The 13791-nt window shown below is 41.1% G+C and overlaps 1 protein-coding gene across 18 annotated transcripts in view; it reads left to right on the forward strand.

Moving 5' to 3' along the window:
* The window catches only part of DTNA (dystrobrevin alpha), a 234486-nt gene that overhangs the window by 157299 nt on the left and 63396 nt on the right, over nt 1–13791 (forward strand). For all 18 annotated transcript variants that reach the window (XM_080578415.1, XM_080578412.1, XM_080578423.1 and 15 more), the window contains one exon: nt 7371–7584. In XM_080578415.1, coding sequence (XP_080434541.1) covers nt 7371–7584 — 214 coding nt within the window. The remainder of the gene's footprint in view (nt 1–7370; nt 7585–13791) is intronic.

Here is a 13791-nt window from a genome sequence, read left to right on the forward strand (position 1 = left end):
CAACCTAGAAATCCCTTGAAGTGGCAGGAAGATGCAACGAAACACATTTTGATAATAACGAATTCATATATGCGCTGGCAACCTAGATGCCCACCACTCTCACTTTTTGGAAAGCAGCGGTGACCGGCCCAAGAGCTTTTAACAGCTTTCAGAGCATTCAGAAGAAGCCCAGGGCACACCAAGCTCGTTGGGTTAGCTGCCTAATGGGTGCCCAGCTGTGCTAGAAATCCCTGTGCTGTATAAACTGTGTCTGGCAGCAGAGAGGTAGATAAGAGAGGTAGAGGGGAAGCCCAAGAGATGTGGGAGCAGAAATAGGAGCATACAGGATGTTTCCAAGTGTAGGCAGGGTGCAGGTTCAGATATTTGGGCAATGAGCATAGCCTGGGTGTGCCAGGCCATGTAGGGTGGCATCTGTCACCAGACATACCCAGCCAAAGAGCTGGATACCTCCTTTATAGCCCTGAGCAGCAGCAACACCCTGGTATATTTTCTTTTTCATGTAATTTGGCACCAGAAAACGTGAAACATTGCAAACCATTGTAGCTGGCACACTGGTCTGCATAGTGGTAGGACACGTAGGTTAAGCTTTCACTGAGCATGCTGCGGCTGCTGGATTTGAGGGGCAACTTGGCCACAGATAGGTGTCATTTAGTGGGAAAGCACACCTTGCTCAGTGCTCTGCTACCCCCCTGGCAGCAGGAAAGAGGAGAGGAGCAGGAAGAGTGAGCAACTTTCCAGGGCTTCGTAACAACGATGACAAATGGCTCCAGCATCCTGATTTGCGATGGGTTCACAGATTCTAATCTAAAAAAGAAGAGTCATCTAACATATCTTGTAATATTTTGGGGATTGTTAGGGCAAGGAAGCATAAATCTGTCACTTTTAATGAAATCTGCATGAAATACCTGGCATACAAGTGCCACCGATTTCAAGTGACAGTGCTAGTATGTTTAAACTCAGGCATGTCTGTAAGAGCATTGGTGAACTAAATTTTTTAATAAAAACCTTAGATTTTAGAAATAATTTAAATTCATACTTTCTTAACAGTTTTTTCTCAATTCACCAACAAAGATCTGTCAAGGCAGAATGCTGTTGTGGCTATCTATTGGGCATATTTAAAATAGATTTAGTTAGACCTAATGTATGTTAAGTAAATTTGAATTGATTATTAAAGCCCTAATTTAGTCTCTTCCCTTGTTTGATTAAATGTAATCTTCTCTTCCATGTTCATTTAGTAATAAATGGAAAGATAGCATTGTAGAGTTAATGGTTCAGGTAGAATACCAAAAATACAGTAGAAGAGTTGAGGATTTTTGCATTAGTCAATCAGTTTAATGTTAAGAAAGCTTAAGCACAGAGACTGTTTTTTTGGTTTATTTTTTATTATTATTTTTTTTAGTAGATAAACTTCCCCTACGGTTTTCTTTTTTATGTTTGCTTAGGGCAACATCATTTCTTGACAACCGATGTTTGAAGTAAGCTGCCGCCTTTGAGATTAGTGATATATCCAAGATTATCTATATCTCACAGCCTCTGTATATCACAGCGATTCCAAATAAACTGCATGATGGAAACAAGACTTAATTTTTCACCTTACAAATAAATTTTAATTTCTCTGCTTTAAGCTGAAAAAAAATGGGAATAGTCCATCTCTTCTCTCACATTTTGGCTATTGATATATCTTTATCTACCAAACAGAAAACTACTACTTGTAAGTAGCCATTAAATTAAAAAATACATTGATTTCCTCCTAATGAAGAAGCTAAAGAACTCTTGAAAAAAAAAGATCAAAATCAGTAAAATTACCATGCATATTTGTAGTAAACAACATAGTTTTGTCCAAAATTCTCCTCTCTCCCGATGTATTGAGTATACCTCCTCCACAAATCAACCTGTTGACAGAGTCGTAGGATGGAGGAATTCTGCACTGTGGCTCCTAATTACTGTTTTTCATTGTAATGAAGCAATAGAAAGTGATAGGAAAGGATGTTCTGAACACAGGTAAGGGCAGAAGGGCAGGATGTAAAACTTCAGGGGTGTCTCTAAAAGCTTTTCAGTTAGAGGAAAATGCAAAAATCCTTTCAAACTGAGTCAGACGTCTTCCATCCACATTTAGATACTTCAAAAGGGACGGAATAATTCACTTACAACGTGCTGGCAACAGTCACTCTCCAAGTATTGTTTTAACAGGTGAAGGAGTTCACTGAAGGAAATAACATTTGTTATTTGGAGTGTATTTTCATGCATTAAACTTAATTCTCTGCGATTTGGGCCGTGTCTCCTCCAAGTGTGCATTTGTTGCTAACAATTGCTGTGGAGAAGTGAAGGGCAGCCATCTGCAGTGCTGTTCATCTGCCTCGTCCCACTTCTGTCTGAGCGGATACTGAATTTTATTTACATTCACTAATCACTGTCTGTAGCTGAACGTGCTCAAGTATGGAAACTGCTACAACAGTCTTTAAATATTACTTAATCTCATATAAAAGTTAAATTAGCAGACAGTGTCTGCTGTAAAAGATCTAATAATGCAGATGTTTTGCATAGCCGTGACTTTAGAAATCACAACAAAAAATCGGAGGGGAAACAGTAGTTGAGCAATTGCATGTGGAAATCAGCTACATCTGTTTCAGACAGCAGGCAGATGAGGGAGGTTTGCTATACCTGGGTAGCTCTGCAGTATGCAGAGTGGGCAGCCTTCCTGAAGGGTCCTCGAAGTTTGGCTGGGCTGTATGGTTTTGAATTGCTTTATACTACATAGTTGCTATACACAAGCAGCCTTTTCTCCTCATGTCTAATGATAGCCTGGTGGCGCTGTAAAAACTGCCGGTTTTCTGCAGCTTAGGAGATCCATTTCAGAAAGGGCATCTTCCTCATGCTGAGGGGTAATCCCCTTTTCAGGGGGAAATGTGGGCAAGGCAGCAAAAGCAGCAACAGTAGCTGTGAAGAAAAAAAAAAAAAGCTGAGAACTTGCAAAGTTTGACTTTGTTGAAGGCATTAGGGCAGATTTTAGGGGAAAGAATGCTCTCTTGCATCCATAAGCTAGTTTTGCAGCAAACTTCCTATCACCACAGTACTTAGAAATCAGATTCAGGTTTTATTGCACTGTGTGTAATATGTACAAAGTAAGGAGAAATGTCTTCTTCAGTGAGGTTAAGACAATCTCAGGGATGGATGAATAAATATATGGCATGACAGATATTGTAGGAAATTGGTAGCAGAGAGGATGAAAATTAAAGAGAGGAAAGTAAGCTTATACAAAGTTTGCAGGATTAATATTCTGTTTTTATATTAAAAAGGGTGTGACCCTACAGATACCTTATTAGCTGTAGATTGATACTGTCATAAGTTTCTAATAGTACAAATGGATAAAGAGGAGCTTGCAGAGGCCTGTGTTTTTCTCTGCTTTATCCTGGCATTGATAGGTTGACTTGGCAACGTGTTATAATACTTACTACGTGAGTAAATTTTTTAAAAATAGTATTCTGTAGGGTACTAGACCCAGATGCAATCTGTGCTAGGTCAAGGGATGCGGAGGCTGCGGCTATGACAGGATCTGGTAGCTATTTATACAGATCACAATATTTATTATTCATATTTTCTGTAAAAACTAATTATTCTAGGCCATGTAGTAGTCAGAACAGAGAAGACATCTTTTCTTGACTTTTAAAGAACAAGGTGTGGGATTCATCTCGGTTAACCTTGCTAGCCCTGAGGTCACAGCTCACATACACTTTGTGTCAACGAAGGAACAGAGGCCCCTTCAAAGCACTGTTCATCCCACTTTTCTCCAAACATATGTTTTGGATGCCTTTTCCTTTCACCAGTTGTAGAGGGAACCTTGATCACCAGCTGACACTTGACATCTGATTTTGACAGTTAAATTCAGATGGGCAAAATCCTGCCCGTCTCAACTGACTTGAGTAAAGGCCAGGGTCTTCAGTCCTCCGTACAGCAGTCTAACAAACTCTACTTGTGATTTTGAGCTAGGTATTTAAACAGATACTTTTAAAATTAGCAGATCTTGTTAAAAAGCCTGGATCTTGTCCATCTTTCATTTCCTCCTCCAGGAAGTCTTGCTTTCTAGCCTCTGTGAAGAGATTTGAAATTCATGAGTAGAATGAAAAATAAAATGGTGCAGCAGGATTGTTGTTTATTTGGCTTCAAGTGGAACCAAAGTGTTTCTGGAAAAAAAGCCCAAGTGAAATTATTTACGGTACGAATGCACAGCAGTTCCTTGAGACTAATACTTTATGGTGGGTGGGGGACAGTTACTTCTATGTAAGTTCCACTAAATCACTTTCTTAGACGCATGCCCTACCTTTGTGGCATACCAATGAATATCAGGATAGCCTCTGAGTCTTTCAAGCTAAAGTTAGCGCTAAAAACAATATTTTTCTCTCAAATGTGTTAGTGTACTGATATTATTAGTCCCAGCTCTGCTAGCCTCTGGATATTTCCATTCTGAGGACCATCACCAAAACTAACTCTGGATATGATTGTCTTATGGGAAATATAGGATCAGTGGGAAAAGAAGAAACTCATGAAAATCAGGCAGCCACATAATATCAGTACTGGATCACATGAAGAATAAAGACACCAAGCCCCATTTCCACTTCATTCCTTATGTCATGTGTTTTCCTCCATGCTCTCTTATTCAAGTGTTTTCTGCTAATAGGATGTGGCAATTAAAGTTAAAATGCTGTGTTCAGTTCTCACTGTTAGGGAGCCTGGATGTCTGGTTCTTCCTGCCTAGATGGCCTTTTATCAATGCTAGGGACACCATTGCAGTTCCCCAAAACTGCAGAAGCAAACCAGGTATGCAAATGGCCAGGACAAGGGGCTTACCTCTGTGTTTGTTCCTTTGCACCGGTCAAGTGTGGGGCTGCTTGAGATGTACACCCAAGCAGCCCTGATGACATGATTTGTTACCCTTTATATTCCCTTTTTCCACTGCCATGTTTTCTTTTGTTCTTTTCTTTTTCATTTACTGTTCTCACCCACTCCCAAATAAACAGTCTGTTCCTGTTTATTCCTTTCCCACTGGCCACAATGGTGCTGATTTTACATCCTTACTCAGTATTTATGATAGGGTTGCCCTAGTAATTTCTGCCTCTGTCAGCAGTGCTGCTTGGCTAGTAACCCTGTTTATGCTCTTTCTGGGGTTGCTCTCTTGTTAGTGTAGCCTCAAGTCAAGGTTAGCCATCTGCATATGTATTTCTCCCTTTCTGCTATTTCTCATGCCTTGTAGTTTCTTGCACTGCTACCTTTCCGCTGTAGCTGCAGCCCAGGTTTGACAGGTTGCACGCATACCCTAGCACCCAGAAGCCCGCCTGGTGACACTGCTGGTGGAAGGACCTTCTCCTTCATCTACTTGTCTGAACTACCGGAGGCCATCCTCATGGACAGCGGCAGACAGACCTTGGGGGAAACATCACACTTAACCTTCTGCTTTCTGCTTGCCTTTCCCTTCTTAGTAGGGCCACAAAATACAGGCTCACGGTTTGGCTATTTGCTGCATCATTCAGCATATCGCTCTGTATTTCTTCCCTGGCGGCCTTATACTGGTGGCCCAGAATAGGAAACTCTCATTAACTCTTCTCTCCTGGACCATACAATGACCTGCTTTATGGTGACTTCTTCCATCCCCTAAGCCATGTGGAGAAGCTTCCCAAAAAGGGGCAGTTATTATGTGCTAGCTGTCTTCCTTGGGATTGTTCATCTGCCATTTAACCAGATTATTTTAGTGGCAACTTGACAGTAAAAACTGGTTGAATGGGAATGGGCATGGCTGTATTAAAAGGATCTGAAAAGAAGTTGTGTGCTCACCTACCTGGCTTAATTCAGAATGAGTCTCTCAAGACAATCTCCTGACAGCATACAAGGTCAGCCGTAGAAGTTTCCTTCTAGTACAAAAGCCAAATAAATAATTAAGTGTAACAATGGAACTACATCTTGCAGTTTTTCCCAATCATTTGCTAGGGAACAGCAAGAAGAAGTGGAAAAGTGCTTTATATAATGCCTGAAGTAGTTGCTGCTGCTATTGCCACTCACTTGTATTTCCCTCCTTGGGTGTTGCAGCTTACACGAGCAGTAGCAGATTTTTTTTTCCTGTAAGGTAAAGAAACCCAGCCACTGGGAAAAATTCTAGACTAAGTAAAAAGACAGTATATCTGGTTTCATTTATCTAGCTAGTGACAGTTTACATTTCTCTGCCACCAGACTATCATGTCACATTGCAGTCTGAGACACTGCCTTCAAACCACGCAAGTAAAAATATAATGATGAGGATTAGAATTAAATTTCTCTATCCACAATAAAATGGTGGATTCCAAATATGGATAGCTCTTGAAATGAAGGCATATCACCATGCTAAGTAATAACTATACAGTACTTTATCTAGTAAAAAGAGAGAATGTGCACCCTGAGCCTCATGGTTTGTTTCGCATTGAAAATTTAGTAGGAAAAAAGGTAATACTTAAGATCGAGAGAGAAAGAGAAAGAGAGAGATCATTCTTTGAGTTCAGGTTTGAACTAAATCCAAATTTTGAATGAGTGTGGTTTTTTTTTAATTTTTGGCATGGTCCACCATTTCAAGAAATGCCAATCTGCAGCAAGCTGATCATTCTGTCACAATAACAGTGCTATGCAAACAAGATTTTTGTTCAGATACAATGTGAGGGTTGAGCAGAGATTGTCCTTTAAGCTGTCCTTGCAGGCAAAACCAGCCCCCGTGAAATTCAGCTTAGACCAGGACTTTATCAAAGAGAGAGATTTAACAAACCATTTGGCAAATATGTTTAGAAGACCAAAATATGACTTTGGGATCACTCGTTATGTGTACTTTATTTAAATGTAGCTTGTCTACCCCGACTCAATTGCAATTCTGTTTCTGTAAAATATTTTGCCTTCAGTACAAATTGCTGAAAAGGATTTTCAAAATGTCAGTGTGTGTTAAGCACTTCGTATTCGTAGGATCTTCCGAAAAGCCCATCTGGTATGCAAATTAATATCTAAGAGTAATTTCTGAATGGGTATTCATAGAGGCATGGTTCAGAAAAACAATTAGCATATGTTTACCTTCCAGTGATTTCAGTAAAATATAGATTTTTACTTGAACACTTCATACAATGAGGAGTGATTTCCTGAGCTGAAGTTGTACTTATTGCAACTAATTATATCAATATATTGTTTGCATATTAACGGATTTGATTTTTATTTGCTCTTCTCTCTGCCAAGTTTAATTCTCAGTGATGGAAAACGCATTCATTCATTTCATTACTCATAGATCATGTCCTGCATGGTGGTGTTATCCCTGCAGTGTGTCGTGCTCAGGAGTGTGTCCCCCTGACTGTCTGTGTGCTGTCCCCTAGTGCACCTGGTGGACATCTGGAACGTGATAGAAGCGTTGCGGGAAAATGCCCTCAACAACCTGGACCCCAACATCGAACTGAACGTGGCTCGCCTCGAAGCTGTGATTTCGACGATTTTCTACCAGCTCAACAAACGGATGCCGACGACCCACCAGATCAACGTGGAGCAATCCATCAGCTTACTGCTGAACTTCTTGCTAGCGGCCTTTGATCCGTAAGTCTGCCTTCCGTACCCACACGGGCTTCCCTCCTTTCCTGACTGGCGAAAGGATTTTGCTTGCTCTGGAAATATCTCTGGAAAACAATTCAACAAGCTATATTCTGACCCAAATAATGAGCATGTGAATAGTGCTAACTAGGGAGAGAACCTAAAATTAAGGACCTCTACTTTCCTTTCTGCTGAGCCAAATTCAGCACAACTGTGTTTTCATCCAGTTACTCAGATTTGTTCCAGTTTATATCAAAGAGGAATTATCTACAGAAACGAATTTACATCCACTTCTAATTTGCGTAGTTATTTATTGACATACCAGTGGCTGACACCACTGCAATGACTCTGCAGCAGTGACAGGGGTTAATAGCTCATTATTTGGAAAGAGCTCATTTTCCTGCAAGTTCTTGCAGCTGTAAGCAATTTTTTTTTCTGGCTCCTGCCAGTGCAGCATGATTTTGAGACCATGACAGAAATAGGATAAAGACCAGGAGGTGAAATTGAAATTCATGTTGTTTATTACTGCATGGGACCCGTATTACAAAAAGGAAAAGTTCAAGATAGAGCGAGCCACTTACCTTAACAAGTGTACTGTGTATACGTATTATAGTTAGGGAATATGTAGACATCAACCTGCATTGCCGTGTTCAAAATCCTCAGAAACAAATTATTGGAGAACAGCGGTTAAATCCGCAAATTGGCTCTGTATAGCTTATATTTTGAAAATTCGCCAGCTGAAAATGCTGTCGTGACACCTTAAAATAAGGATGCTGCCCCTCTCCCCCCCCCCCCCCCCCTTTCCATCCTCTGGCCTGGTGCTGGGTTGCACCTCTCGGAGCCAGACCAGCCGGGCGGCTCGGTCGCCATGGCAACGGGGAGAAAAAGTGCCTGTTCCACATGACAGGGCTGCACCCAGCCTCCCCTCCGGCCACTCCGAGGGAAAAACAAGAAGTCAATCAGTTGTGAAACCGGCGCCTTCAGGAGTATTTTTCCCCTCTCAAGGGCAGTAAAACAGGGAACAGGCGTTTTAATTTATGCTCTTGTGGCCGTGACAGGAGCGCTAAAGGACAACGGAAACGGCCGGACACACGCATCGGTGCATGCTGCAAGCAAAACGCTTCCCAGCTAATAAACACAAGGCCCAGGGCCGTGGAAGCAAGAGCTGAGATAACATGCTTGTTCTGTAGCTCTCTGCAGCGGGGGTAAAGATGTCAGCTCGATGTCAAGGCTGCTCGCAGCAAACTGGAGGGAAGGGTTTTACTCCTCTGTAGGGAAACAGAAAATCTGAAGGGCGAGGTTTTGCTTTCCTGAGCACAACATCGCACGTGCTGTGTGTTGTGACCTGTTTTGGGCCCCCCTAAGGACCTGCAGGTGAGGAGGCTGTAACCCTGATGCAGTCCTCCTCATGCATCTGCCTCCAAGAAGGGTGCACAGGATGCATTTCCCAGGAGGACAGAGACAGCCAGAGGGCCCTGAGGAAGACGCACTCTGCTTTGGGGAAGCAGAGTCCCCCAGGAAGGGGACCGGCTGCATATGACCTTGTTTGAAATGCACCAAATATCTGGCGTTTGGTTCATTTGACTTAGGAGAAGGAGGAGCAAGGCCTTTTCTGGTGGTCTCATGCTCACACAGAAGCCATACATTGGATATAGGAAGAAACAGGCGTGGGACTGTGAGGCTGGGTGAAGTCTCTCTCCATGTCCTTCCCTCATATGAAGAAACTGGACAGTTAAACTAAATTAACATAGAGCCTTCTTGGATGGAAAAAAAGGGTTTTATTAGGTGCGTGAGTCATGCTGAAGTCACAATAGTCACCCCTAAAATAGTCCTGTTGTCTTTGACCTGGGTTTACTCCTCAGTTTTTTAGCCTGTGTTTTCAGGAAATGGGCAGCCTTTCTAAAATGCCATCCAAAATTCCAGATTGTGAGGAATTATTCCTTCTCTTTAATGAATGTTAATAAGATCACATTTGATTCTATGAACACAGACAACAGCAACGACAACAAAAAAAAAACAAACCATAGAAAAAACAGAACAGCTTTCTAAGACCAAAACAGCATAATAGCTCTTCAGTGTAAGTGCAAATGCTGTTCAAAGCTATCACAGACATTTTTGGTGTCTGTGGCTATGCAGAGCAAAGGCTGCTCCTGCTGCGCTCTGGGCAGTTCCAGAAGAGATTGCTTGGTTCCTCATGTCCCATTTGAAATGCAAAGAAAGGGAGTGGAGAAGTGGAGTCTGTCACTTCGCATGTATGAAAGGACAACAAGGGACAAGTGAATATGTGATTTGAAACCCAATATGCCTAACCACTCTCTCATTTATTCTGCTCTAGTTGATACATACTGCCCCATGTGTATGTACTCTGCTGGGAATCTGCTAGCAACAGGCTGAAGATCCTCTGAGCTTTAAACAGAGCTTCTTCCTTCATTTATAGCCCACTGAAAACCTGGCAGGTTTCTCTGCCCTCTGGCAGGGGGCATTTTCCTAGGTCTGCAATACCGTTTTCTTCCCAGGAGCTAGAGCCTGGCCGGCAAAACTCAGAGGAACTGTGGTGCAATGCCATGGCATGTTGGCCAGCTTGCCTACTGCCGGTGTTGAGCATTCGTCCCAATTCTATGAAACGCAGATTTTTTCATGTCTCTGGGGATTCCTTAGGCCTACAGATAAATATAAGTCCCTGCTGCTTGATCCCAAAGGGAGGAAAAAGAGGAGAAATTACAGTGTGTAAGATTTCACATTACACTGACAGTGGTGCTCCATCATGCTAAGCCAAAATCAAAGTGCAACCTCATAAAACTGCAAGTCAACAAAATCAAAGTTCATAGACACAAATGCCATTCCAATTAGTTTGCCCCTGGTGTATGAAATTCACTATCATGTCATAGAGGATCCTGATAGAGAAAAAACAGTGAACACGTCAGACTTTGAAGATTCTGGACAAAAATGTGCCTGATCTGCAGTTTTAACTGCACATGAAAATTGGGCAATAGCTTTTGCTTTGAGGCCTCAGGTGATAAACTGGCTGTATGGAGTAATAGCATACTTCCTTCACTGGCACAAAAGTACTATGTAACAAGATGACAAGTTCAAACCTCTCAGAAAAATTCATCCCAAGGCATGTCAAAGCCTGGACAGCCGACTAGGTGGAATGTCAGCCTCATTCAATAAAGCAGTTCCTAAAAAGACTCTTATTATACAGACTGTAAGATATTCTGTGCTAGGTCATCTTCAGCACTTACTCAGTATTGCAATACAGCTGTTCTTGCTGCAAAGCTTGACTGACAAGATCATAGCAGATTTTTCTGTTCCTTGACACATTTGTGTAATGATTGGAGCTGTGAGCTCTGGGCGATGAAACAAACTAAACCTAGTTGTAGGGGCTAGGCTTCTGCAGAGAAAAGAGGAAATATATGCCCTTTTTAATCAAATGTACATTAGAGCCATGCTGAGTTCAACACATAAAGATGTTCAGTATCTGTTTTGGAAATATAACGTCTTGCTTGGCCATCCATTTGGAGCTGTGAAGTGTTTAATTGCCTCTCTTCTCCACCTTTGCTAATCTTTGGAAGTGATACAGTCTGGCTGGCTTTTAGGAATGAAGTCCTGCAAAACTGTGTTTAAGAGATTTGGCTGCTACAAATGTTGCTTTCCTAAATGAAAGAATTTAGCATGATTCCAATAATTTCATCCCTGAAACCTATTTCTGAAAATGGGAATTTGTAATTACAGCCTCTGACATTACAGCTGCCATTGCCCTAATTAATGTGGGTAGTAGGAGGTCCACAAGTAACTGAAGAAAGTTTCCAACTTTTGGAAAAGGTAACACAAAGAGTTGATGGAGCGCACCAGGGGAAAGTTTGTCAGGCAGTCTGGGGGGGTTTCTTGCTCTGGAGAGAGGCCATCTCTCTCTGCCGTCACACATTTAAAGAAGAAACTTTCTGCTCTGCTCTGGTGTCTAAAAGCATGTATTATTTTTTGCCCTTTTTCCCCCAAGCAGCAGGAGATAACTTTAGTGCCCTGGCCATCATTCCCTTCTCTAAGTACTCTATCCAGTGCTTCTGCTAAGTGCACATCAGCTCCAGCAGTTGCCTGTGCCATCATTAACACTTCTAGTGCTTTTCTGTAGGGAACTGAAGAGTAACTGCTAGAAGAGGGGTGCTTTATAAAATCAAAATATTTTCTGTCCTGTCCAATTTCCACTAGTAGAATTTATATCTCTTTGCATTAGCCAGCCTAAAGCTTCATTCGGGGAGCGCCGACTTGAGCAGAGGACTTCATGCTGCTGTCAGCTGCTGCTTCGGCGTTTGCTTTTGTGCTGCAAACAGTGCGATGCCCCACTGCTGCCAGTCAAGGGCATCTGTAGTGCTCAGCAATAGCTCAGGGCACTCCTGGATCCAAGTGATACTGGAAAGTCTTAGGCCCTATTATCCTGTCTGTTCATCAGTCGCATATATTTATGCATGCATGTGTGTATATGTATGCACACACACACGCACACATACATATTTGCAGGGCAAATTGAATTTATACGGGCTCTAGTGATGCTTTTATGAATACAAATGACCGATACAAAATACAGTGTCAAAACTGATCAACTCAAACTGAGAGATTGAAGAGATAAATGAAATCTTATTTTTTTTCTTTTCCTCTGTTCCCTAACTGTTTGAGTACAGGAAATGCTAGTGGCTTTGGGGTGGAAAGCTGAAGGCGAGTTGATGAGCCTGCCACTCAAGAATGTAATCCTGTTAGTAAATGTAACTAAACCTACTGGGAAAAATATCTAAATCTGAAGCAGTTCCACATGGGCTTTATTTTTTCCTCAAGTTCTTCCGCAGCTTCTTAATAATGCTGTTGCTTCCGCTTAGCATTTATTTTTCTTTAGTGTAACAATTCTTTTAAAGGCAGGTAAAAACCTCATGATAAAACAGTGCAGAAAGACTCCCAGAGGTCTAAAGGGTAACATGCCCCAAAAGAACACCAAATGACCAAATTCTCAGCCGTGCCTACAATTTGTTTGCACAGATTAGAGCCTAACCAACAAAGGATGGAAATGCAGAAGACTGGAATAAATTCTGAAATTCCTGTACTGGGATTTTAATCTTATGGAGCCAGTCAAAGAGAACACAATGTAATGAAAAAGTAAATGTGCACCAAAGCCTGCTTTATAGAGTGTAGTAAAGATTTATATCTTAAATACTGACGTAGTGATTTTATTTCATTTTGTCTGCATCTCTAGCTGATTTTCTGACAAAAAGCAGTTGTAAATGTGTAAAGAATATTTAGAATTAATATTTAGAGTTATGTATTACATTGAACTAGAACCAAATCTAATTGAACCTAACTGAACCCTAAAGATTAGCTAGCCAAGCTTAGGGAACTGACTCATTTTGTAAAGTCAGAGTGACTTAAGAATGAACATAGCCGAGAAGCATGTAGCATGCTTTAATGTACTAAAACGGGTGTACCATTCATGTCTGCAACATATGTATATATTACAGTATTAGTCTGCTTTGGGGTTAGCAGAGGGATGCACAATCACAGGCCCTGTGTCTTTCCAGAATCAGTTAATCTTTCAGTTCTGATCAGACACAAGTTTATTCATTAAAATTATGAGTGACAATCAACAGAGTAATTTCATAAACACTGATGGAGAGCTAAATTTCCATGCATTGCTATTGCCAGTGCAGTTAATCTTATTTAAGAAATAAATATATATATTAACAGGAAATCCCTTATAAACATAATGTTTTTGGTAAAGACTGAATATTACAAAACCTCCACTTCAAAATGGCACAAAACTGTGTTATCTGTCCCCATCATTAGCCCTATCAGTAGAGTTTGGAAGAGAACATAGGTGTCATTTTGTTAAGCTCACAAATAGTGGCTGAGAATGTCTCTTTTTTTTCTTTTTTTTTAAGCATGATGACAATGTGTTTTTACTGATGTCATTAAACAGATACATGCAAAGCTACTAAATAATGCTGAGGAGTTTGGATGATAGATAAATGTTGTGCCAGTGCAGTGTGGACTTGGACTGCCTTATAATAAGACTGAGGATTCAAGGAAAAAATGCACATTTCAACATTTGGATACCAAGGAGGAAAAAAAAAAAAAAAAAAACCAAATAATTTAAAAAAGCAGATTATATTAAGAGTCTGCTCATTCTTGTCTTTGGACAGGGACTGAAAATTATAACATTCTTGTTCTGCG

The sequence above is a fragment of the Anser brachyrhynchus genome, assembly GCF_964034855.1.
Source record: "Anser brachyrhynchus genome assembly, chromosome: 2".
NCBI lineage: Eukaryota > Metazoa > Chordata > Aves > Anseriformes > Anatidae > Anser > Anser brachyrhynchus.